Raw genomic sequence first — 23,398 nt, 5'->3', positions numbered from 1 at the left:
AAGTTGATTCCTAATTGGGGTGGATTGGCTATAATAGACCTTAGGAAATGTGACATGTTTTCATTCCTAAATTACACATATGGTGTGTATAGTGGAGAAAATTCTTAAACCTTCTAGTTATTCTAGCCTAAGTAAAGAATAATTGACCTGCTTGATTAATGTTTTTTCTATGTTTAGCTTGCCATTAACTATATAATTGCTGAACAAATTTGAAGCTAGCTAGTTCAATACTTTCTATTCATTTATAATCTGTATCATCTGATCTTCAAATTGATATTTCCGAAAAATGGTTTTTTGATATTATGAGCCTTTAAATTTCCTATTACAGAAATGAGTGACGAATTAGAACCACTACAAAACAATGAGCAAGTAGCTGAACCAGAGTCTGATCCTGGAGTTGAACTTGAACCCGAAGTTGATTCTGTACCAGAACCTAGAGCTGAACTTGAACCTGAACGTGAACCCGAAGTTGATCCTGTACCAGAACCTGAAGTTGAACCTGTGGCTACAGATTCCTGCCAAGATATTGATATCGAGCCACTTTCAGGAAAGCCTTACTTTCCTATAGTTATTGTGAAATCACATATCGGCCTTATTGCTCATAAATATCAAGTGGTATGCTTTCTTATTAACTTTCATGGATCATCTGTTAAAATTTTAGGAACAAAAAGCTTTACACTCATATTATGTCATGAAACTTTGTGTCGAAATAACATGATACATATATATATGCTGATTGTTACAAATTGGGGGAGGTAGTAATATTGGATATGCAAATTTTCATGAACTCGTGCTCTAATAGATGAATTGGTGGCTGTACAGTATATGCAACACTAGTACACTAGTACTCTACATAAAGCTTTACTCTCACATTATGTCATGAAACTTTGTGTCGAAATAACATGCATGACTAATGACTATCAATGCATTGATGATACCAGATTTTACCTATACAATTTTCTCAAGCCCTTCCCAACAAAACAATCCCGGTCATCTTAACTCGTGGTGGAAACAGTTGGGAGACAACTTATTTCGGTAAAAATGCACCGTCTTACAAAAGGTTCGACTCTAGGTGGAGAGCATTTGCTGAGGACAACAATCTAAAGGTTGGAGATGTTTGTGTTTTCGAGCTCATGGAACAAAGTGATACTTTGCTCAAGTTCAAGGTTCAGGTCCTTCGAGGTGACTTTCCATCTATGTTACTAAACAAGGAAGATGGTACCATCAACAATCCCATTATTGTTGAATAATATCAGTCATGCTTCTTTCTCTAGTATGATTAATTAGCTAGGTTGTTTATTAGTAACTGGTCTTTTGTTAACTTATTTATGCAATAGTTGTGCTATTTGACATATAACTTGGTATAAGCGTATGACCTCATTGGCAAAATTGTAATAGCTGCTATGTATTTGTATACAAGTAGAATGGAGGTCCACATAAACAAGCTGGTTATTGTTTTGAATAAGGGTCAATGGATGTCATTTGCTTCATTAAGCCTGAAATAGTGAAACTTTTTTTTGAAAGAAAACCATGGAAATAGCATTAATTAAACAAGTCAAACGACACTTACAGATTTCAAGTAAAGACTACAAAGAACAGATCTCACATCAAGATATATTTTTCTCCTAATCTACTAACTCACAAAGGGCAAAAATAATGTAAACAGTGTCCAAGTCTTGAGTTTCATACCTCAAGATTTTAATGAAGCAACTAATTTAATTCTCCATGAGTCTATGACTAGAAGTCTAGAATAAGGCCCTATTCACTTCACCTTAGAAAAATAATATTAAGTAAAATTAATTTCAGTTCAATAAAATTAATTTCAGTTCAGTAAAAATAAGTTTAGTTTAGTAAAATTCAGTTTTCTTAAAGAAAAATTATAATTGAAAATTAGTAGAAGTAATTTCAGTTCAACAAATATAAGGTGAAGTGAACGGGGCCTACAGTTGGGCTATATTTAGTGATTATTATCATTTCCTCTCTCTAAATCTCTATACTAGAAAGTTGACTAAAATAATTTGAGAAATATTAGGAAAATATCAAAATATATATTGGTAAAAAAAATGTAAAATCGAGATAATGATGATTTTATAATTTCCTAATGGTGTATTAGACCTACATACATTTTTCAAGATTTTGTTATGTACGCTTAAAAAAAAAAGAATACGGAGTAAAACCTAATTTAAAGCCAATAAATTAAATAAAGAATAAAAAAGACTAAGCTACAAGAGAGTGAAAGAGACCAATAAGAAGGGAAATTGCAAAAATAACTTAATATAATCGTAACAACCAATTCTAATGATTTAATGAACTTAAACTCCTACTACAACTTCTTCTTCTTTTTTTTTTTTTTTTTTTTTTTTTTTTGTGAAACAACTCAATTCATTTTTGTGAAAAACTACAAATAAAATCTACATTAACAAATACATAAAATTGAATCAAACTAGGGTTTTCTTCGTCAAAGCTACGATCGTTGAAAAGATCTTGCATTATGGTACATCTCTCGCACACATCGCTGGAATATACAGCCCTTTCGGAGAGACGGTCTAACAATTTATTGTAGCTGTAAGGATGATTTTCATCTGATTCGTTTGAACGTATTTGAAAACTTGACAATCGTTACGATCCCGAACAAATCTTTACCAATAAACTGACAATAGGGTAAAAGATGATTACCTTTTTGATAAATTATAACACAGAAACATACCCTAAACATAAACAAACAATTAAACTAACAAAAACTAATGATTCCACCATAGGGAGACGGACAAATATAATATATATACACTACTAGTGTAGATATGGCCAAGATATTAGAGAAACCTAGAAGAGGAGAGGCAACTCCTTTTTTTTAAAAAAAAAAAAATTAGGAATATCATTAATAATAATAATAAAAATCATTATTAACTATATTCTAACGCATAAACAAAAGTACAAAACCCTTTTTTCAAAAAAAAAAAAAAAAAAAAGTACAAAACCCTAACCGCATAATTCAATAATTATACAACGAATTTTGGAATCTCACAAAATTCTAATCTTTATAGTTTATTCCTTTAGCTTTATAGAGGACATTCACAATATTTACATAAAATTTTGCACGCATCTTTATTTATACTTAGAAAATTTGGCGTGGCAAGAGAGATGAGTTGTATAGAATTACAATTAGAAAATCTAACCGATGAGATGTTAATTGAAATCCTTATTCGACTACCATGGCAATCAACCCGTCGATTTATGTGCGTCTCCAAGCGTTGGATGTCATTGATATTGAATCCATACTTTATGCACCGGTTTCGCCATCATAATAATAATGGTAAGATTAACAACAATTTGTTCGTACTTGTTACTGGAACTAGGAGAGGAACGTTTGGGGAAGATTTAACCCTTGAAATACAAAAAGTTTTTCCTAGTTCGAAATCTACTCTTAAAGACTTGATTCCAATATCATTCGATTTTTTACACAAGAAAGTTGGGGTATTTATTAATTTGTTAAGTGTGTCGAAAGACTTGTATTTGATCCATGACAAGAGACTTAATCTTTTGGTATGTAACCCCTCGACAAAGCAGTCATTCGAACTTCCTCGTCAATGGAACTTCTATAAAATAGCGCTAGCGCCTTTTATTGGCATCCTTTGTAGCGAGGATAATCCGGCGATATACAAAGTGGTTATTGGTCGATTAGTTGATGTTCAAAACGTTCCTTATAGTATCAAATTCGATATCTTCTCATCTGATAGTGGCTGTTGGAGTACCTTTGTGGTTCCGGTCCCCTCGAACTATAATCGAGTAACGTGTTATTATCGACATAATCAACCTGCTGTGATATGTAACGGAAAGTTGCATTGGACTTACAGCACGCTTAGTGTAGTTGTATATGATCCTTTCGACAAGCCTGACCAATGCAACTTCATCAAATTTCCAGAGGAATTTTTGGATGACGAGGATGATTTCATACACTTCTATGACAGTTTTCGCCTAACCAATGTACAAGGGTGCATACGACTATACAATAGACGCGTTTATGATAGAGATCCAATTGCAATACTTTCTTATTGGGACTATAATAATCATGCTTGGAATGAAAAAAAGGTCAATCTTAGTAGTGTTGATCTTGGTAGTATGGCCGTTTCCTCTTATTATAGGAAATATAGTATGGAAGTTAAAGGTTTTGATCCTTTCGACGGAGGTGTTGTCTATGCACAAGCATTAACATCGGGCCAATTTCTTGCAATCGACATGAAAGCTTTAACGGCACATACTATCGCGAACTTAAGTCGTCCAATTCCTTTGATCATAAACTTATATCCTTATTCCCAACTCCCATGTCCAACTCCGATTTAAGTTAGCCCTTCACTTTTAAGGAGTCTTTGATTAATTATTTTGATGTATGCCTAAATATTATAGGTTCTTTGTTTCCATTTAAATTTGTTTCCACTTGAATAAGAATGTAGCATTCTTTTTATTACGAGTAGTTTGGTTGATTCATCCATTTGCTGTTTTATCAATTCCAATATTATAATCGATTACTACTTTCGCCATCTCAAATGTAGATGCACGAAGTAGATTGACTTTACTTGCTTATACTAGGATTTCTGTATTGTACTATGTTTCATTATTACTCTCTCCATCTCTAAATAATGTTGCTACGTACTATGATTTATGAACATAATTTAGGCCCTGGGCCTTAGAGACGAAAAAAAACAAATTTACCAGCTTAATTAATTACGATCTTCTTGTCATATTTTCTCGGCTCATTCTATGATCCCTCAAACCTTTCTTAAATCTTTCAATTCCCCAAATCCATTAGTCAATACTCAATAGCATCTATATTTCTTCAAATCAAAAGTATGACCTGACACCTGAACATTTTCCAATTCTAGATATTATGTTATAGACTTACGTTACATGATCCATTACTTTTTCATTAGTGTGTCAAGTATTAATGCATTTTCTTACATTACATGACAATAAATACTCCATTCCTTATTTTACGCCATTGTACACTCCTCAGTGTGACCAATCATAATTCGAAACCTATGCTCCCAAATATCTGGCAAATATTACTTTTTGTAGCTCTACTAGAATCTTAATTAGCTTGCACTTGGGGTTGCAACTTGCAATCTCTCTCACTCTCCTATATAAAAGAGGTTTCTAGTAGGCAAAACAAACACGAGTACATTACAATATATAGTGCATTTTATCTCAAACAAATACGACTACATAAAGCTCTTGAGCGAGCGGTGAGACATATTAGGGGTCGGGTTCTAGAGATTGGCTCCTCGGCCAAGTGAGGTAACTAAGGCGGCCAAGGCAGCACATTCGTGAGCCGTGACTAATGTCGAACCGAGCTATGTCGTATGTCCCTTTCTATCTATATATATATATAAGTCTTAAGTTTGCACCATATATAAATATGTATTTTTTTTAATAGGGAGTGCTTAATTAAATACTTCATTTAAGTAATTAGTACTCTGGTTTATGTGAATGATATAAAATATAATGATGATATTTATAATATTATATGGTTTGTTGTGTTTTAGAGAAATGAAAGGTAGAGTGGATACTTGTGAGGATATTGAAATCGAACCGAAGACAGGAGCACCATTCTTCCATGTCAATCTTACTAAGACGCATGTTTCTCCTCTCTATCAATTGGTATGTTTTTTTTTTTTTTTTTTTTTTTTTTTTTTTTTTTTTTTTTTTTTTAATTTCATCTCTTTCAATTTATAAGAATATAGGTAGATAAAAATTAAAATGATGCATTTTATTATGTGATTTCAAAGTTTCTTTTGATTACATTTATTTTAGACAATACCGGCTGAAGGTGCTCGAATCCTTCCTAACATCGAATCCCCGGTGATCCTCACTCGTGGCACTAAGAGTTGGACGATGAATTACATTGGTAACAATGTAGTACATAAAAGGTTGGATAAGAAATGGAAAGAGTTTGTTATTGATAACAAACTTAAGGTAGGAGATGTTTGTACTTTCGAGCTCATGTCGAAAGATCCTATGAGGTTGAAGGTTCAAGTCCTTCGAGGTGACTTTCCAGCTGCTTTACTCAATAGCGATGAAGAAGAAGAAGAGAAAGAAGTAAAAGAAGTCAAAGAAAAAGAAGTCGAAGTAGAAGTAGTAGTAGAAGAAGAAGAAGGAGATACAAGCTATAATCCTATTGTTGTTGAGTAAAAAAACTATTACACGTTCAATCTGGTTAATTTCTTAGGTTATTATTAGATTTAGTTAGTAGATTGATTTCGATGTTTTTATGTACTTGAAAGTAAGGCAATGTTCTTATTAATCTAGTTGATTATTATTAGTAGTAACATAATGTAGGGAATATTTCAAGCATTATGATAACCCCAAACTTGAACCCCACTGTGATCATACACTAAAGTACGGTGGCGTTCCAAAGGGAAAGACAAAGAGCAAAAAGAGTCACCAACAAGTTTTAGGAACTTGTAAACCCAAAAGACAATCCAAAAGGACTATCAACTACTCCATAAGGTCTTGAACCAAACAGGGTCCGGGGATGAGGGTACGAATCCAATCTACAAAAGAAAGGACCCGCCCTATAAAATAGGCCTCTACTTTGTTCTGCTCGTATTCATGCGCGCTTTTCGAATAACATACAAACATTATATTAAACCTACCCTGTTTATCTATGTTGGTTGAATATTAATGCACAAATAAAACTATTATTGACGATCACTTGAATTAAAATCACATTAGCCTAAACCAAATTAATAATTATCTTATTAAGCGTGATTTCAAGTACAAATTCCCTTTAACAATCATAAAAGGTGTGATCAAACAATAACAATAAATCATAAATCATATCAAGCAACATAATAAATAAAGCAATAATAATAACAACGATAATAGCATGATAAGGCATAATAAAGCTCAATGATAGCAAGATCCTAGGCATGATACTAACAAGATTAATAACAAATCCTAGCATGTCACTAAACAATAAAGATCAAAGCTTTAAACCTAACATGGTACTAACATGATATTAGAAAGCATTAAAAGCATCCTAACATGATACTAGGAATCATAAACAATAATAAGCATGCAATCTACATTGTGAAAGAAATAGGAAGTAAGCTAATCTACTTACTTTGAAGCCTCGTACCTCTTTCTAATAACAAAATACACAAGTTAGTAAACTTCAATGAAAATAAATAAGGAAAAATTAAAGAATCAAAGAATTAAATTGAAATCAAGTTAAATAAAGTTTAGACTAGATTTGGACCAAACCCTCAGAAATTATCAACCTTGCACGTCTAGGGCGAAGGCAACTTCGAACTTGGCTAAGAGACTCTAAGTCTTGTGAATGCGGAATTGTGTATTTTGAAAAAAGGTAGTTTAGAAAGAGAGAAAGAATAAGCTATATTGCTTAAAGGGAGAATAGAGAGAATTGAGGATGAGAGATGATGAGAGATCCTGGAAGTTGATTGTTGATTGACGAATAAAAACAGAGGTTCGGACCCTATTTATAAGAAAACAGTCCGTAAAATCATAGAATTTGATAAGGAATAAAACTCCACTCTGTCGCTAATCAAACCGACCTTGTCTCCAAAGATTTATCTTGTCGCCAGGCGACAGAGTCTGTCGCGAGGCGACAAGCCTGTCGTTTGGCGGCAGAGACAGTTTTTGCGGATTTTGTTTTTATCATATCTTTTGATCTAGAAGTCCAAATAAGTCATATAATATGTCGTTGGAAAGCTCTTGAAGTCTACTTTTCAATGCAATTAGAATCAGATTAAAATATTTTTTAGATAAAAAGATATGGCCGAAATAGTAGGACGGTGTCAGTTTTGGATAGAGTTTCGTATATCTTTAATATCTTTTTCGTTATAGCTCGGAATTAATATTATAATATATCATTGGAAAGATAATTTCAAGATCTATCCAAACATATAAAATTTGGATAAAAAATATGAGGCACGAAAATAATATATGACTATCTTTGAACATGTTTAAATCCGAATAGAGTTAGGAAAGTTTTAAAGAAGGAAAGTTTATATTCAAATCAAATTTCATGATCTTATCTTTTCAAAAAAGGATAATTAAGATATTTTAGAAACTTATAGAAGATTCTAATCAATCCTAATTAGTTTAGAAATAGGATTAAACCTTTGGACCCTCCACATGATCATCGGGTCGTAGGTAAAATCCGGTTTGGGCCCAGTTTAGTATTTTGGCCATAACTTCCTCATTATTCATCGGAATTGGGCTTATAATATATCGTTGGAAAGATCTTTTCAAGCCCCATCCAACTACACCATTATTGGACCCTTATCATGGACCAAAATAAACTGAAATGGACGTTTTTATAAAATAGAATTGGTTTTCGAAAACAGAAAGAAGGATTTTAATAAAAACTAACCGCATCACTTGACTTTTCACACTTTCACCTTATTCGATTATGGTTCGACGCGAAAGGTATTCATCACTGGGTTTGGTTTTGGGGAGACACAATTTGGTGTCTACAGAAGCCCCCACTTTGACTGAGTTTGGAGAAACTTAAGTTTCGAAAACGAAAGTCAAAGTATCGATAGGGACGGAGAATGATTCAAAACGTTCTGCGATTCCAAATCATTCTTATAACGCCGATACCTGTAAAACAATCATTAGTTAAACAGATAAAAGAGTTAAGAAACGCGTATCTTGCACCGTCGAGCACACGTCTCTGGAGGTAACCATCTTTGTTGCTTTTGTTGTTTGTGACAACCTCCATAGTGCCTCGTGAACGCCATCATTGAAGATAACCGTATGTCGTCGCCTTCAATATTCTTGGTGACAATCCTCCACAGTATTTCGGGAATATCGTCGAAAATAACTGTATGTCGTCATCTTCCAGGTTGTGGCCGTACGTCGCCACGGCAGTGTATCGCCGCTATAGACAATCTCTTCTTTACCTTGAGGGACCGTCGAAGGTGACCTTGCTTCGCCATCTTCAAATTTTGTGACAACTCTCCACATCCTACGGAACGCTGTCTATCATTGCTGCTACATCTCGAGCTTTTCCTTGAATCATGGTGACAACCTTCACAATCATAGCGAATGTCGTCGAAGACCGCCTCATCACGAACCGCTCTTCTCAAATATAGGTGACAACTTCCACAATCTTAGCGGGCATTGTCGAAGACCGCCTCATCACGAACCGCTCTTCTCAAATCTAGGTGACAACCTCCACAATCTTAGCGAATGTTGTCGAAGACCGCCTCATCACGAACCGCTCTTCTCAAATATAAGTGACAACTTCCACAATCTTAGCGGACATTGTCGAAGATTGCTCATCTCGTGCTATCTTCTCAAATCAAGTGATAACCTTCACAATCTTAGCGAAAGCTATCAAAGACCGCTTCATCTTGAATCGTTCTTCTCAAATCTAATAATAACCTCCCCAATCATAGTGAAAGCTATTGAAGGTCGCTTCATCTCAAACCGCCCTTCTCAAATCCAAGCAATAGACTCTTTTTAATCTTAAAGCCCCCTGTTGAAGGCTTCGTCATCTCGAATCTTCAAATCTTCTTCCATCCTAGGAAATCATTGTGAACCGTTACTTTGGTGCTTGCGATGAGCCAATACTTAGGCGCTTTAAGCTAAGTGAGACGATCTTTTGTCAGGTCGATCACTTATTGTGATTGTAATCGAGTTGATTAAATCATGTCAAATTGCTTAGAGGGGCTAACTGGCGTACCAAGGAACCCGAAATTTCTGTAAAAGGTCCGCATAATCCAATATGGGGCCACACATTCTGTCGCTGCACTGGCTCATGCCAGAAACTCTTGTCGCTGCGATATCACTCTGAACTTTCAATTTGGTTGTTTCCTTACAATCAAATCTGCTCAAATCTTTTGCAAATTAAGGCTCTTCACCTATGATTTACTGATCCATATAATTTTGCTCAAACTTCTCTCATCTTGGAAAAGTTTCATACATCTATATTCGCGGTTTTTCGAAAAAATCCGGAAATATTCTTGCTCGCCGGAATGTACCTGTATCTATATTTTAGACTATAGGACTTTGCTCATCTTTTATTATCTTAGGGTTGACCTAAGGCTTAGTGTTGCTTGACTCATTGATTTGACATGACTTAACTCAAAGCGTTTGACACATGTGGCTTGGCATGACTCAAGGTGTGAAATTTGACTTAATGATGACTCAACTGCGTGTGACTCGTGTGTGCGCTCCACTCGATGTGTACATGACTCAAAAACAAAAATTTTCCGTCATTTTTGTGGAGGGTATCGACTTTCCCGAAAAAGAAATAAGTGAAAAAGAATCGAAGTATTTGATGGTGCATGTTGAATGAGCTTAATCAAGTATATGCATTTGATACTATCCCTCAAGGTGCAAGGATTAATTCCTCCTAAACTATCTTAGTTGACTTGATTATGAAAGTATTTAGGTAACTTAGGCACGGAGGCTAAGTACTTCATACTTTGATACAATGATGATTATAAGTGATGTGTGATATGACAAAGCATGCTTCAACGTTATGTTAAGAATTCATGACAAAGGGTTCCTAATTGGAAGTCTATTTGGTCATGTATCCGTGCAGTGTGTGAAAGTGACACTAAGGTTAGGCTGCAAAGGCTAAGTGTATGGAAAAGTATTATTTGATAGGAGTCAAATAATGATGACTCTTAGGCTAGGTAGGCTAATGATGTAAGGATCAAGCCCCCAAGTCTAGCTCTAAGTAAATAGGGATGAGCATCGAAGATCCCTTGATATGATCATGGTGTAAGTGTGTGAATGTGAAAATGAATGCATTTTTATTATGGCCGCACCTCAATATGAGGTTGCCTACGTATCCGTTAGGAATCAGGCCAAACGTAGCTCTAGCCGAACCTCGCACAAGTGTATGTATACCTCAAAAAGGTCTTTTTAAGGGTTGTAACGTGGTTAGGCTAAAGGTTAGAGAAGAAGGGGATAAAGGCTCAAGACCCTAGATAAGCCCCCAAGGTGTGAAACCTTGCTTTTGAATCTTTGTATTTTTTATGCTTGAGTTTTCTCATTTTTGAGCTTTCTTTCTTTTTTTTGTTTGCTCTTCTTTTTATTTTGCTTTTGCATTTTTTTATGTTCGCATTTTTTTTTATAAGTGTGGGCAATCTCGATCATGCGGTCTATCACTCACTTGGCATTCATGTTTCTCAGGCACGGTACCGAGCACTCGATAAGAAACGCAATCTGAGACATGTTCTTATCAAAGATATTTTTATATCCAAGACATTGGAACACTTGCCCTTTTGTACACTTTTATTCATTTTTGCTTATTTTTATTTTATTTTTTTGAGATCACTCAAGCTTTCATATTTGGAACTTGCATAAGTTACACACCATCCCATCCCAAGGTTAGTAGATGTGGGTTGAAAAAATGAAAGGTCTATCGTTAGACGAGGCTCAAAGTGGTTTATCAAAAAAAGGATTATATATTTAAAGGGTGAAGATATGATATGACTACAAGGGTGCCTCAAATCATTGGTATACCTTGTGCTTAATTCGGCGATTTTTTTTTTTTTTTGTTGCAATGCAATGCAATGATCATATGTGAGGGAAGAAACGTTCATTTTATTAAAGGGGAACAAAATAAAAAAAAAAACCTATGTAATAAATCTAAGGTAGACAAAGGGTGCCTATGCTAGACTTATTGGGGAAAGGTTTGAAAAAAGAAGAAGAAAGCATGAAATCTTAGTGAGAATCTTGCCTTGTATTTTGTCTCATCATTACTCCTTTTTTTTTATTATTATTATTGTCCATCACATGACTCAAACTCGATTCAACATGCATAGATGGGAAGAGATCATGAAAGAATGAAGGGAATGATATGTATGGAGAAAGTATGTAGAGAGTGGGAAGATGATGTAGATGGAGAAATATGGAAGAATTAGGAATAGGATGGACCCCCAACTCAAATGACGGAAAAACGACTCATGCATGAACCTAAGACATGGTCATGGTGTGAAAAACATGTTATGTGTGTGCTAAGACTAATGATTGTAGGTGACATGTTAAGACTTGTTTCATGACCATGTGGCTAGACTATGTGATTAGACTCAAGTAAAGACTAAGTTAAGACTTCACGTATGTGCATTAAACTGGACAGGCTGTGGTATTTTAGTCATAACTTTTAATCTGTGATTCTGATTGGGACGAAACCAACGCCAAATTAAAGATAAAACTCGGGGCTACAGATCCATAGGTTATACGACTCGTGGTTCTTCCTAGAACTCCGGCTATGACCAAAACAAGTTGACGCATGCAGTATACGGGAATAAAAATCCGGGTTGACTAAAAGGAACTATGACTCGATTTTAGGCTTGTTTATTAGTTCAAATTAATTAATTAATTAATTAAACAAAGTCCTTTAGTCATTGGTTAGTTTATTTAGTCTTATTTACAAACACAAGTCAAACCAAACGGTTAGTTTAGTCACATATAAGCTATGCACAAACAAGGATACACAAGTAGTTCACATAGTCACAATATGATGATTTTGCAACCTAACCATGGCTCTAGTTCTCTAAAGTTCAAGGATATGGGTTAAGTCAAAAAGGTCCATGGTTATGAATCCATATGCATTGCACACAAGCCTACCGGGAGGGTTGGAGCGAATGGACAGGATTCCGCGAGTTCGTGATGAAATCGAACTCGACGCCACGGTTTGGTGGATTCACAAACATTACACGTACCCAAATCTAAACTTTGCACATGATAGTGGAATATTCCATTGGGCAGGTGAAGCAGGAACCCCCAGAGGGTTATATCCATATGTAGAACACATATGAGTTTAGAAAAGTGAGAAAATGACTCAATCAATAAGCAAAATCAAGCCAACAACACTAGAAATGGTCAAAGCAAGAAGACAAACCCCTGGCTCGGTATTGGAAGAACTTGGCGCCAGACTACAGGGACTGTCGCCGCAAAAAAGCTCCTGTCGCCAGGCGACAGAAACTTTTTACGGGCAACAAGCCCTGTTTTCTAGACGCTAGTTCCTACATGCCTTGGCAAGTTTCTGTGTTCTACGAATTTTCCAGATTTCGCATCATCTTTTCGATTCTAGTCATGAAAGATATTTCTCAAATTTCCTACATGTAAAATTCCTATGGATTGACTCATGGGGTGCTCCCATGAGGACCTTTTAATGCATATGACAATAATGTTAATCAAATCACGCACATGAAATACTTAGAATTTTTCGAGTCTCATCCGCTCATTCTAAATAATTGCCAAAATTAATAATAAATTTCAGGAATATAAATAGAAATCCTCCCCAGTGGAGTCGCCAAAAACTGTAGGGAATATTTCAAGCATTATGATAACCCCAAACTTGAACCCCACTGTGATCATACACTAAAGTACGGTGGCGTTCCAAAGGGAAAGACAAAGAGCAAAAAGAGTCGCCAACAAGTTTTAGGAACTTGTAAACCCAAAAGACAATCCAAAAGGACCATCAACTACTCCATAAGGTCTTGAACCAAACAGGGTCCGGGGATGAGGGTACGAATCCAATCTACAAAAGAAAGGACCCGCCCTATAAAATAGGCCTCTACTTTGTTCTGCTCGTATTCATGCGCGCTTTTCGAATAACATACAAACATTATATTAAACCTACCCTGTTTATCTATGTTGGTTGAATATTAATGCACAAATAAAACTATTATTGGCGATCACTTGAATTAAAATCACATTAGCCTAAACCAAATTAATAATTATCTTATTAAGCGTGATTTCAAGTACAAATTCCCTTTAACAATCATAAAAGGTGTGATCAAACAATAACAATAAATCATAAATCATATCAAGCAACATAATAAATAAAGCAATAATAATAACAACGATAATAGCATGATAAGGCATAATAAAGCTCAATGATAGCAAGATCCTAGGCATGATACTAACAAGATTAATAACAAATCCTAGCATGTCACTAAACAATAAAGATCAAAGCTTTAAACCTAACATGGTACTAACATGATATTAGAAAGCATTAAAAGCATCCTAACATGATACTAGGAATCATAAACAATAATAAGCATGCAATCTACATTGTGAAAGAAATAGGAAGTAAGCTAATCTACTTACTTTGAAGCCTCGTACCTCTTTCTAATAACAAAATACACAAGTTAGTAAACTTCAATGAAAATAAATAAGGAAAAATTAAAGAATCAAAGAATTAAATTGAAATCAAGTTAAATAAAGTTTAGACTAGATTTGGACCAAACCCTCAGAAATTATCAACCTTGCACGTCTAGGGCGAAGGCAACTTCGAACTTGGCTAAGAGACTCTAAGTCTTGTGAATGCGGAATTGTGTATTTTGAAAAAAGGTAGTTTAGAAAGAGAGAAAGAATAAGCTATATTGCTTAAAGGGAGAATAGAGAGAATTGAGGATGAGAGATGATGAGAGATCCTGGAAGTTGATTGTTGATTGACGAATAAAAACAGAGGTTCGGACCCTATTTATAAGAAAACAGTCCGTAAAATCATAGAATTTGATAAGGAATAAAACTCCACTCTGTCGCTAATCAAACCGACCTTGTCTCCAAAGATTTATCTTGTCGCCAGGCGACAGAGTCTGTCGCGAGGCGACAAGCCTGTCGTTTGGCGGCAGAGACAGTTTTTGCGGATTTTGTTTTTATCATATCTTTTGATCTAGAAGTCCAAATAAGTCATATAATATGTCGTTGGAAAGCTCTTGAAGTCTACTTTTCAATGCAATTAGAATCAGATTAAAATATTTTTTAGATAAAAAGATATGGCCGAAATAGTAGGACGGTGTCAGTTTTGGATAGAGTTTCGTATATCTTTAATATCTTTTTCGTTATAGCTCGGAATTAATATTATAATATATCATTGGAAAGATAATTTCAAGATCTATCCAAACATATAAAATTTGGATAAAAAATATGAGGCACGAAAATAATATATGACTATCTTTGAACATGTTTAAATCCGAATAGAGTTAGGAAAGTTTTAAAGAAGGAAAGTTTATATTCAAATCAAATTTCATGATCTTATCTTTTCAAAAAAGGATAATTAAGATATTTTAGAAACTTATAGAAGATTCTAATCAATCCTAATTAGTTTAGAAATAGGATTAAACCTTTGGACCCTCCACATGATCATCGGGTCGTAGGTAAAATCCGGTTTGGGCCCAGTTTAGTATTTTGGCCATAACTTCCTCATTATTCATCGGAATTGGGCTTATAATATATCGTTGGAAAGATCTTTTCAAGCCCCATCCAACTACACCATTATTGGACCCTTATCATGGACCAAAATAAACTGAAATGGACGTTTTTATAAAATAGAATTGGTTTTCGAAAACAGAAAGAAGGATTTTAATAAAAACTAACCGCATCACTTGACTTTTCACACTTTCACCTTATTCGATTATGGTTCGACGCGAAAGGTATTCATCACTGGGTTTGGTTTTGGGGAGACACAATTTGGTGTCTACACATAATTATTAGCTAAAGAAATTATATTATGCTGAATTATTGCTGATATTAATATCAAGGCACAGTAATAAGTCTTATTTCTATATCCTGGTTTATTCCTTGTTAGTAATCTTATTATGCATTTATCTTTTGAGATTAAATTATCTAATATATAACAAATGAGAGGAAATTCACAATTTATTTTAAAATAATTTTTTTAATGATATTACCATGTACAACGAATAAAATAATAAATTTAATCACATCAATAAAATGGAGTAGCGAGTATTTATCGTCAGAATCAACCTACTGTGAAATGTAACTGAAAGTTGCATTGGACTTACATCAGTGCAGTTGTATACTTGTATACATCAAACCCTTCTTATATCTTTCAATTCCTCAAATTCATTATTGTCAATTTCATCAATCCATATAACCATATTTCTGCAAATCAAGAGATTGACCTGAAAATTTTCCAATTCTAGATATCATTACAGGCTGTACCCAAATTCATTATTGTGAATTGCATCAATCCATCTCAGCTCTTACGTTACATGATAATAAATACTCCATTCCTTACTTGATGCATCTTGTACACTCCTCAGTGCGACCAATCATAACTCGAAACCTATGCAAAAAAGTACTTTGTAGCTCTACTAGAAGCTTAATTAGCTTGCACTTGGGGTTGCAACTTGCAATCTCTCTCACTCTCCTCTATAAAAGAGGTTACTAGTAGGCAAAAAAAATACGAGTACATAAAATTAGTGCATTTTATCTCAAACATATAGGCTGTCTTGAGCGGCGAGGCATATTAGGGGCCGGGTTCCAGAGATTGGGTCCTCGGCCAAGTGAGGTATCTAAGGCGGCCAAGGCAGCACATTTTTGAGACGTGACTAATTCCACCTTGATCTTGGAGAACCTAGCTATGTCGTATATTTCCATCTATCTATATGTCTTAAGTTTACAACTTTAATTTACACCATATATAATTTAAATACGGAGTTTTAAATTAACTTATTAGTCTTATAGTTTATGTTTATCATAATATTGTATGGATTGTTATTGTGTTTTAGAGAAATGAAATCAAGAGCGAATACATGTGAGGATATTGAAATTGAACCGAAGACAGGAGCACCATTCTTCCATGTCAAGCTTACTAAGACGCATATTTCTCCTCGCTATCAATTGGTATGTTTTTTCATTCATTTTACAAGAATATAGGTAGATAAAAAAAATGATACATTTTATTATGTCATTGATATGTTTCTTTGATTACATCTATACTAGACAATACCGGCTGAAGGTGCTCGAATCCTTCCTAACATCGAAGTCCCAGTGACCCTCACTCGTGGCACTGAGAGTTGGGAGATGAACTACATCGGTAATAATACAGTACATAAAAGGTTGGATGGTAGATGGAAACAATTTGCTGTTGACAACAAACTTAAGGTAGGAGATGTTTGTACTTTCGAGCTCATTTCGAAAGATCCTATGAGGTTAAAGGTTCAAGTTCTTCGAGGTGACTTTCCGGATGCTCTACTCAAAAGCGGCGAAGAAGAAGAAGAAGAAGAAGAAGAAGAAGAAGAAGAAGGTACAAGCTGTGACCCTATAGTTGTTGAGTAAGAAATGAAAGATAACTATTATTATAGGTTCAACCTTGTTTATTTCTTAATTTATAATATAAGGTTTAGTTTTAGATTAAGTTTGTAGAATGATTTGATGTTTTTAGGAACCACTGAAGTATTTATTTCTATTTAAGATGAGATTATTGAATTTGAAAACAAGGCAATGTTCTTATTAGAGCTAGTTGATTATTACTAATAGTAGTAACATTATTATTAGCTTAAGTAATTATATTAGCTATGTGCTGATATTAATATCAGGAAGCATTAGCAATTAGATCTCTATTGATATGCCACGTGTCTATTTTTCTGTATTTTGTTTTTCTGCATAAATGATGAACTTGGGTTTGATATGGATGTGCCTTGGGCCGTTGTGTCTAACTAGGCTCAATAAGTTGTTATGTAAAAGACTAAGGCCCTGTTCACATGTACTGAACTGAATTGAACTAATTGGAGCTGAGAACTGAACTGAACTGAACTGAATTGAGCTGAAATGAATATTTTATGAGAGAGGGAAATTAAGAGCTAAGCTGAACTGAACTGAACTGATTGGAGCTGAACTGAACTGAAATTAAGTAAATGTGAACAGGCCCTAAAAGGGCAGCCCATGCACACATCCTAAGTTTACAACTTGTATGCTAAGTCAAACTTCATTTACTTTTTACCTTGTTCAGTCACGTTATGGCGTTAGATAGTGTTATGTTGTGCCTTCTCGTGTTTTTTTTGAAAAAAATTGTGGCTAACGTCCCAACTCACGAAGTAATGTGTTGTATGATTGTATCATGTGATTCATATCTATGGTCTGCCCATGCTCATACTGTACTTTATATATGCTAACAATGTAAGTTTGACAAAACGTGAGAGGTCAAAGGTCATGAGTGGTAGGATCTCAGACGATCCTCCGATATTAATTATGAGTGGTAGGATCTTAACATAATCCTACGATTTTATTACGATTCTACAATCTGATCTAACATTTCACTATAGTATGAGACTTCAATTTATTTAGACATTTTTTTTATTACTCATTAGGTAATATATACCTAAAGTTAATGTATTCAATAATTATCGCTAATAAATTAGCGAATCCGAGACATTAATATGATTTTATCAATTGACAACTTGCAATTGTCAATAGTTAAGGTCTCATTCTTGACAAATTAAATTTGCACATAATTTATCAATTTAAACTTGTGTTATTAATCTTCTAACTATCATACAGACAAAGGGCATGTTTACATTTACTTAATTTCAGTTCAATTCAGTTCAGTTCAGCTCCAATCAGTTCAGTTTAATTCAGCACTTAATTTCCCTCATTCATAAAATATTCATTTCAATTCAGTTCAGTTAAGCTCAATCAGTTCAATTCAGCTCCAATCAGTTCAGTTCAGTTCAGCAAATGTGAACAGGCCCAAAGCTATATGAAGATTGATCTTTCTTCATTAGCAAATCAATCTCTTTAAGCATTAAAACCCCTTAGAAGAAATGTTTTTAAGTCAATTTATACCATAATATAATGTTATTCGTTAAGATCGGATTCTATCAATTTGATCTCACCCCCTCATCGATCTAAGGTAGGATCTCGATCCTAACTTTGAAGTCCCTCTCTCTTCGTAAGTGTAGGTGTGGAAAAACCTTATCAAATGCGAGAGATTTTAAAGGGAGAAATGTTATTCACGTAGAAAATGGAGAAAATGCGGATTACGAAGTAAAATTGACAATACATAAAAGTCATTGAATTGTTGACTTGTTGCAGACCTGTAGTGCGAACGTTAGACGTCAATAATATCACATTATTAGACACGAAAAAATTCAGCACATACGGAGTTCAAAACACTCCCTTCTTCTCACCGGACTCAACCACTGAACCTCCGACCGCCGGCCGTCTTCCGTCGGCGTTAGCATACAACCCCACTACTTGATTCTTCTTCCTCCTTTTCAAGGGTTAGTTCAATTTTCTTTTACTTTTTTAATTAATTTATTCTCAATCAAATTTGAATTGTATCTTTGTTACATTTATGCAGTTTTTGTTTAATTTGATTTTAACAAGTACAACCTTCTTTAATTAATCTTGTTGTTTAAAATTCAATTTAAGAGATTTTTGATTGATTGCACAAACAAATGAGAATTCTTTATACCACTAGTAAAAAACCATCATTCTTAAAAGGGTTTTTTTTTTTTTTTTTTTAAGAAATCTTCAAAGGGGTTTGAGAGTGGTAATAAACTAATAATGTAGAATATTTCCCTTTTTGAAAGTGATGTTAGATCAATTTGTTGTAATTCGTAATTTGGTTTTGCTAATTGTGATAAATTAATATTTCAAAGACTAAGTATTGATCTTTGATCCTCTCTTTGGCTATTACAAGTGTGGAAAGAACAAGTTGCAATAGTAGTGGGCAATCAAATAATATTGAATGATAAACTGGTTACTCCAATTGAAAATGATCTTTTCTTGCAAGTTAATGACATATTTTGTGATGGTTTATGTGAAGAGCAAGTTGTAATATAGTATGCTCGATTGGATGATAAATTGGTTGCTCCAATTGAGATTTGAGAATGATCTTTTCTTGCAAGTTAGTTATGATAATGATTTAAAATGCTTTTAAATTATGGACTCACGTTAAGCATAGTTTTAATCTTATACGAATACTAGATTATTAGTAATCTGCCCCCCTAGAATGGGTTGTAGTTTGAATTGCTGATTTGAGTACGCGTTTTATCTTATTTGCACCCCTTTGCTCTAAATCTTGAATTGGTCACAACCAGCCTTGGAGGATTGCTTGATTTCTATTCTAGTTAATCTATTACCTCAAATTGACTAAATTGATGATCATTTTCCCAATTTAATTTGTGATTGTCAGAATGGGTCAATTGATTGTTTATTACAGGGAGCGTGACTCTAGAGAGGTCTAGATTTTAGAGCGTCTTAAACTTCATGTAGGAAGAAAGAGGGGTTTGTGATTAGTTTGCTTAATTTCAATACTTCGTTCAAAGTGCAAACTAGTGACTTTAAGCAACTTTACTCATGTTATTATGTTAATCTTTCCTTGAGTAAGAATTGATCCCTATTACTTCAGTATTCCAGCAGCTACTCTGCTAATGTTTAGTATTGCTCTGATATACGAGTAGTAGGTATCTCTTATTTGAATGTTTTGATTTTTGATATGTATGTAAATTTTTGTATTATGAAGAAATATGAGCGAGGAGGAGCTGCAGCTTGATCCTGTATCTATAGATACCGACGAGGATGAAGAAATTGAGCCACTTTCGGGCGGTTCCATGTTTCATATAACTCTTTACAAATCACACGTCAGTAGTCCATATCAATTGGTAGGATTTTCTTCTTACTCTCTTATGTTTCATTAATGTATGGAATTGTGGTTCTAAAGAACAATATAGCGATTTATAGTTTCATTCTTATCTTCATGATGGTGGTTTTATTCATCCACCAGATTGCTCATAGAAATTTGGTGCATAAATCAACTTTTTATGTTTTTTGTTATCATTGTGGCTTTGTGAGGTAGCTACAACACATGCTTATTGACCTCTCACTTTTTGTCACACTTACATTGTTAAAGCTCTTATAATTACTTCATTAGTTCTTCTTTGCGGGCTTTTTCTCTCGAGTCCAAATGAAATCTCTTGTTGTTAAACAACGTAGGCAAAGTTAGCTTGCATACATTGTGTGCAAGCCTTACCAGGTTGACACACTGACTATAATTTCTGATTGATTGATGACTTCAGACAATTCCTGCAGAAAGTGCTCATATATTGCCCCATAAAAAAGTCCGAGTTACCCTCACTCGTGGCAAAAAGAGTTGGGAAACAATTTATGACGGCAGACATCCAACCCATAAAAGATTTGATTTAAACTCGTGGAAAGAATTTGTTGTTGACAACAAGCTCAAGATTGGGGATGTTTGTATTTTTGAACTCATGAGATGTAGTGATGAGACTTTGAAGCTCAAGGTTCAAGTTCTTCGAGGTGACTTTCCTTCTATTTTACTAGAAAATGACGGTACAAGTGATAACCCCATAGTTGTTGAGTGAAGATTATGATCAAGCTTCTTTAGGGTCTTAAATTTCTTAGCTTAGAAAGATTTGGCTTTTGTTTAAGAAAGTATTCATGTACTGTATTATAGGCTGAATTGGAACATCCAATTCATTGAGGTAAAGCACGTTGGCACCACCGGTCTGTAACATAGAGCTTGCTACGAGTCAATGACCTTAGCTTGGCACGAAGTGACATAGTAGTAGTGTAGTATTGCAAATTTGTAATATGGAGTTGGTGTACTGTTATGTATATTTGATTATGTAGAGATTATGGTTTTTCAAATCAAGGCAGTGTTATTATTAAAATTAGTTGATTATTGTGTTGGAGGCTTGGAGCTCATTGTTTTACTCCGTATCTGTTGTAAAATATACTTAAGCATACTAGTGATGTTAGCTGCTCTCTAGGTAAGTGTTGAACAAATTAGTGGCAATGGGCACTACTCAAGGTAATTTGCTGATAAATATTTTATTGTATATTTAGCAATTTGACCAATTAACCCTCATAGGCTAATTATATACGTAGTATATGTATGAGTCATTTCAGTTGAAGTATAAAATAAGATAAGTTATGTACAAATTTTCATAGCTAAGTAGACAAGCTAAGAATGGTCATTCTTATCAATTTGTCATCGGTTAAAACAAGTTTAAACAAAGCAATATTCAAAAGTATCTTTTGATATCTTTTAAATAAAACATTTCTCATTTCACGCTTACTAGTTTATTATTTCAATAATAAATATAGTACGGAGTATCTTCTATTACTAATATGAAAAAAAGTTTAAATTTTGAAATTAATAAACTATAAAGTAAGGTGGATTTAACAAGGTTGCACATGATGTTTTCAAAAAAAAAAAAAAAAAAAAAAAAGTTACACATGATTATTTTTTCTTAATCATAAATCAACAAAGCTAGTCAGAGTATATAATAGTCAAATTGTTGCATTTAAAAGAGAAAAAGGAAATATAAATTAAACTGTATAATAAACTATGTAAAGATTTAAGGGCTTTTCTATATTGTAACCCTCCAACTTTCTGTCTTCTACGATGTGCCCCTTTTTGAGAATCCACACTATAACCCCAAAGTACATTTAGTTTCTATGCGGTAACATTGCAGTTATCCCGCTATTAACAAATTTCGTTTGTGGGGCCCATTCTCTACTCTCCACTTAATAATTTTTTTTTTTAACAATTTACGTGTTAAAAATTGTCCCATTAAAGATTTTGGGGCTATTTTGGAAAAACACGTAAATGCCTCTTTTTGCGTACTAAGAATTTTCTCGATTTGCATATTTAATACTACCTCCGTCCCCTTTTGATAGTCCTTTATGGGCAAATTTTAGTCCCAAAATGTTCACCCCATTTGCTTTTCAAACAACCATTAATACTACCTCCGTTTCACATAATCTGCAACAAACTCCCTTTCACATTCCCCAAGACAAAATTTCTTAAGCAAAGATTAGTAAAATAAAAACATGTGATTAATTGGATGAGAGAGAAAGTAAACACCACCAGCACCCACCCTCTCACCACCACTAAGATCTGAAACCCCACCACACCACCACCCAAAACCCACCTGACCAAATCGCACCACCACCAATTAGCTCACACCACCACCCAAAACCCACCCAACCAATCGCACCACCACCTATCAACTCGCACCACCACCCAAAATCCACCCAACCAACCCAACCAGCCACCAATCAACTCGCACGGTCGCACCACAACCCAACAAAACCACCCAACCAACCTGACGAACCACCAATCAACTCGCACCACAACCCAACAAACCCACCCAACCAACCCAACCAGCCAATGAACCCACCAAACCAACCAACCCGACCACTACTAATTTAGATCTAAAACCACAACTTACCACCATCCAATTTCGATTTTGAAAAGGGGCGAATTTTGAATAGGGGAAAAGAGGCGGCGGCGACGGCTTTGATAAGGGTAAAAGAGGCGGCGGCGGCGAACTTGCAAGGTGAAATATTCGGTGGTGCAGTGGATAAGAGAGAAGATAGAAGAGAGAGAACAGAGAGAAGAGATGGTGTGGTGGTGGTGCGGTGGAATGGTCGGTGGTGTGGTGGATCTGGGTGGTGGTGGTGGTGGTGCGTTGGTTGTGCGAAAAGAGAGTGAAGAGAGATAAAGGTTGGTGCTGGTGGTGGTTTACAGGGAGGAGAGAGAAAAAATGGTGATGGTGGTGGTGGATATGGTTGTGAGGGAGGAGAGAGAATGTGGGTTAGGGTTTTAATTATGGGTAAATTAATTTAG

General features: G+C 34.7%; 2 protein-coding genes and 1 long non-coding RNA gene across 3 annotated transcripts; all 3 read left to right on the top strand.

Moving 5' to 3' along the window:
* Nucleotides 1–3,183: 3,183 nt before the first annotated feature.
* LOC145604340 (F-box only protein 8-like) lies at nucleotides 3,184–4,341 on the top strand. Its single transcript, XM_081660258.1, has one exon. The coding sequence runs from the start codon at nucleotides 3,184–3,186 to the stop codon at nucleotides 4,339–4,341; it is 1,158 nt and encodes a 385-aa protein (XP_081516384.1).
* Nucleotides 4,342–5,544: 1,203 nt separating this feature from the next.
* Nucleotides 5,545–17,076, top strand: LOC145604339 (B3 domain-containing protein At5g18000-like). The gene is made up of 4 exons (XM_081660257.1): nucleotides 5,545–5,655; nucleotides 5,809–6,182; nucleotides 16,527–16,641; nucleotides 16,741–17,076. Exons 1-4 carry the CDS (start codon nucleotides 5,545–5,547, stop codon nucleotides 17,074–17,076), a joined length of 936 nt encoding a protein of 311 aa, XP_081516383.1.
* A 1,707-nt stretch (nucleotides 17,077–18,783) lies between these two features.
* Nucleotides 18,784–21,572, top strand: LOC145606235 (uncharacterized). Its single transcript, XR_014105228.1, has 3 exons — nucleotides 18,784–19,019; nucleotides 20,267–20,405; nucleotides 20,820–21,572. It is a non-coding gene; the product is annotated as an uncharacterized LOC145606235 (long non-coding RNA).
* The last annotated feature ends 1,826 nt before the right edge of the window (nucleotides 21,573–23,398 follow it).

This window comes from Chenopodium album, chromosome 22 (assembly GCF_948465745.1).
Source record: "Chenopodium album chromosome 22, dcCheAlbu1.1, whole genome shotgun sequence".
Taxonomy (NCBI): Eukaryota; Viridiplantae; Streptophyta; class Magnoliopsida; order Caryophyllales; family Amaranthaceae; genus Chenopodium; species Chenopodium album.
This window is presented reverse-complemented; position numbering and strand designations above follow the sequence as displayed.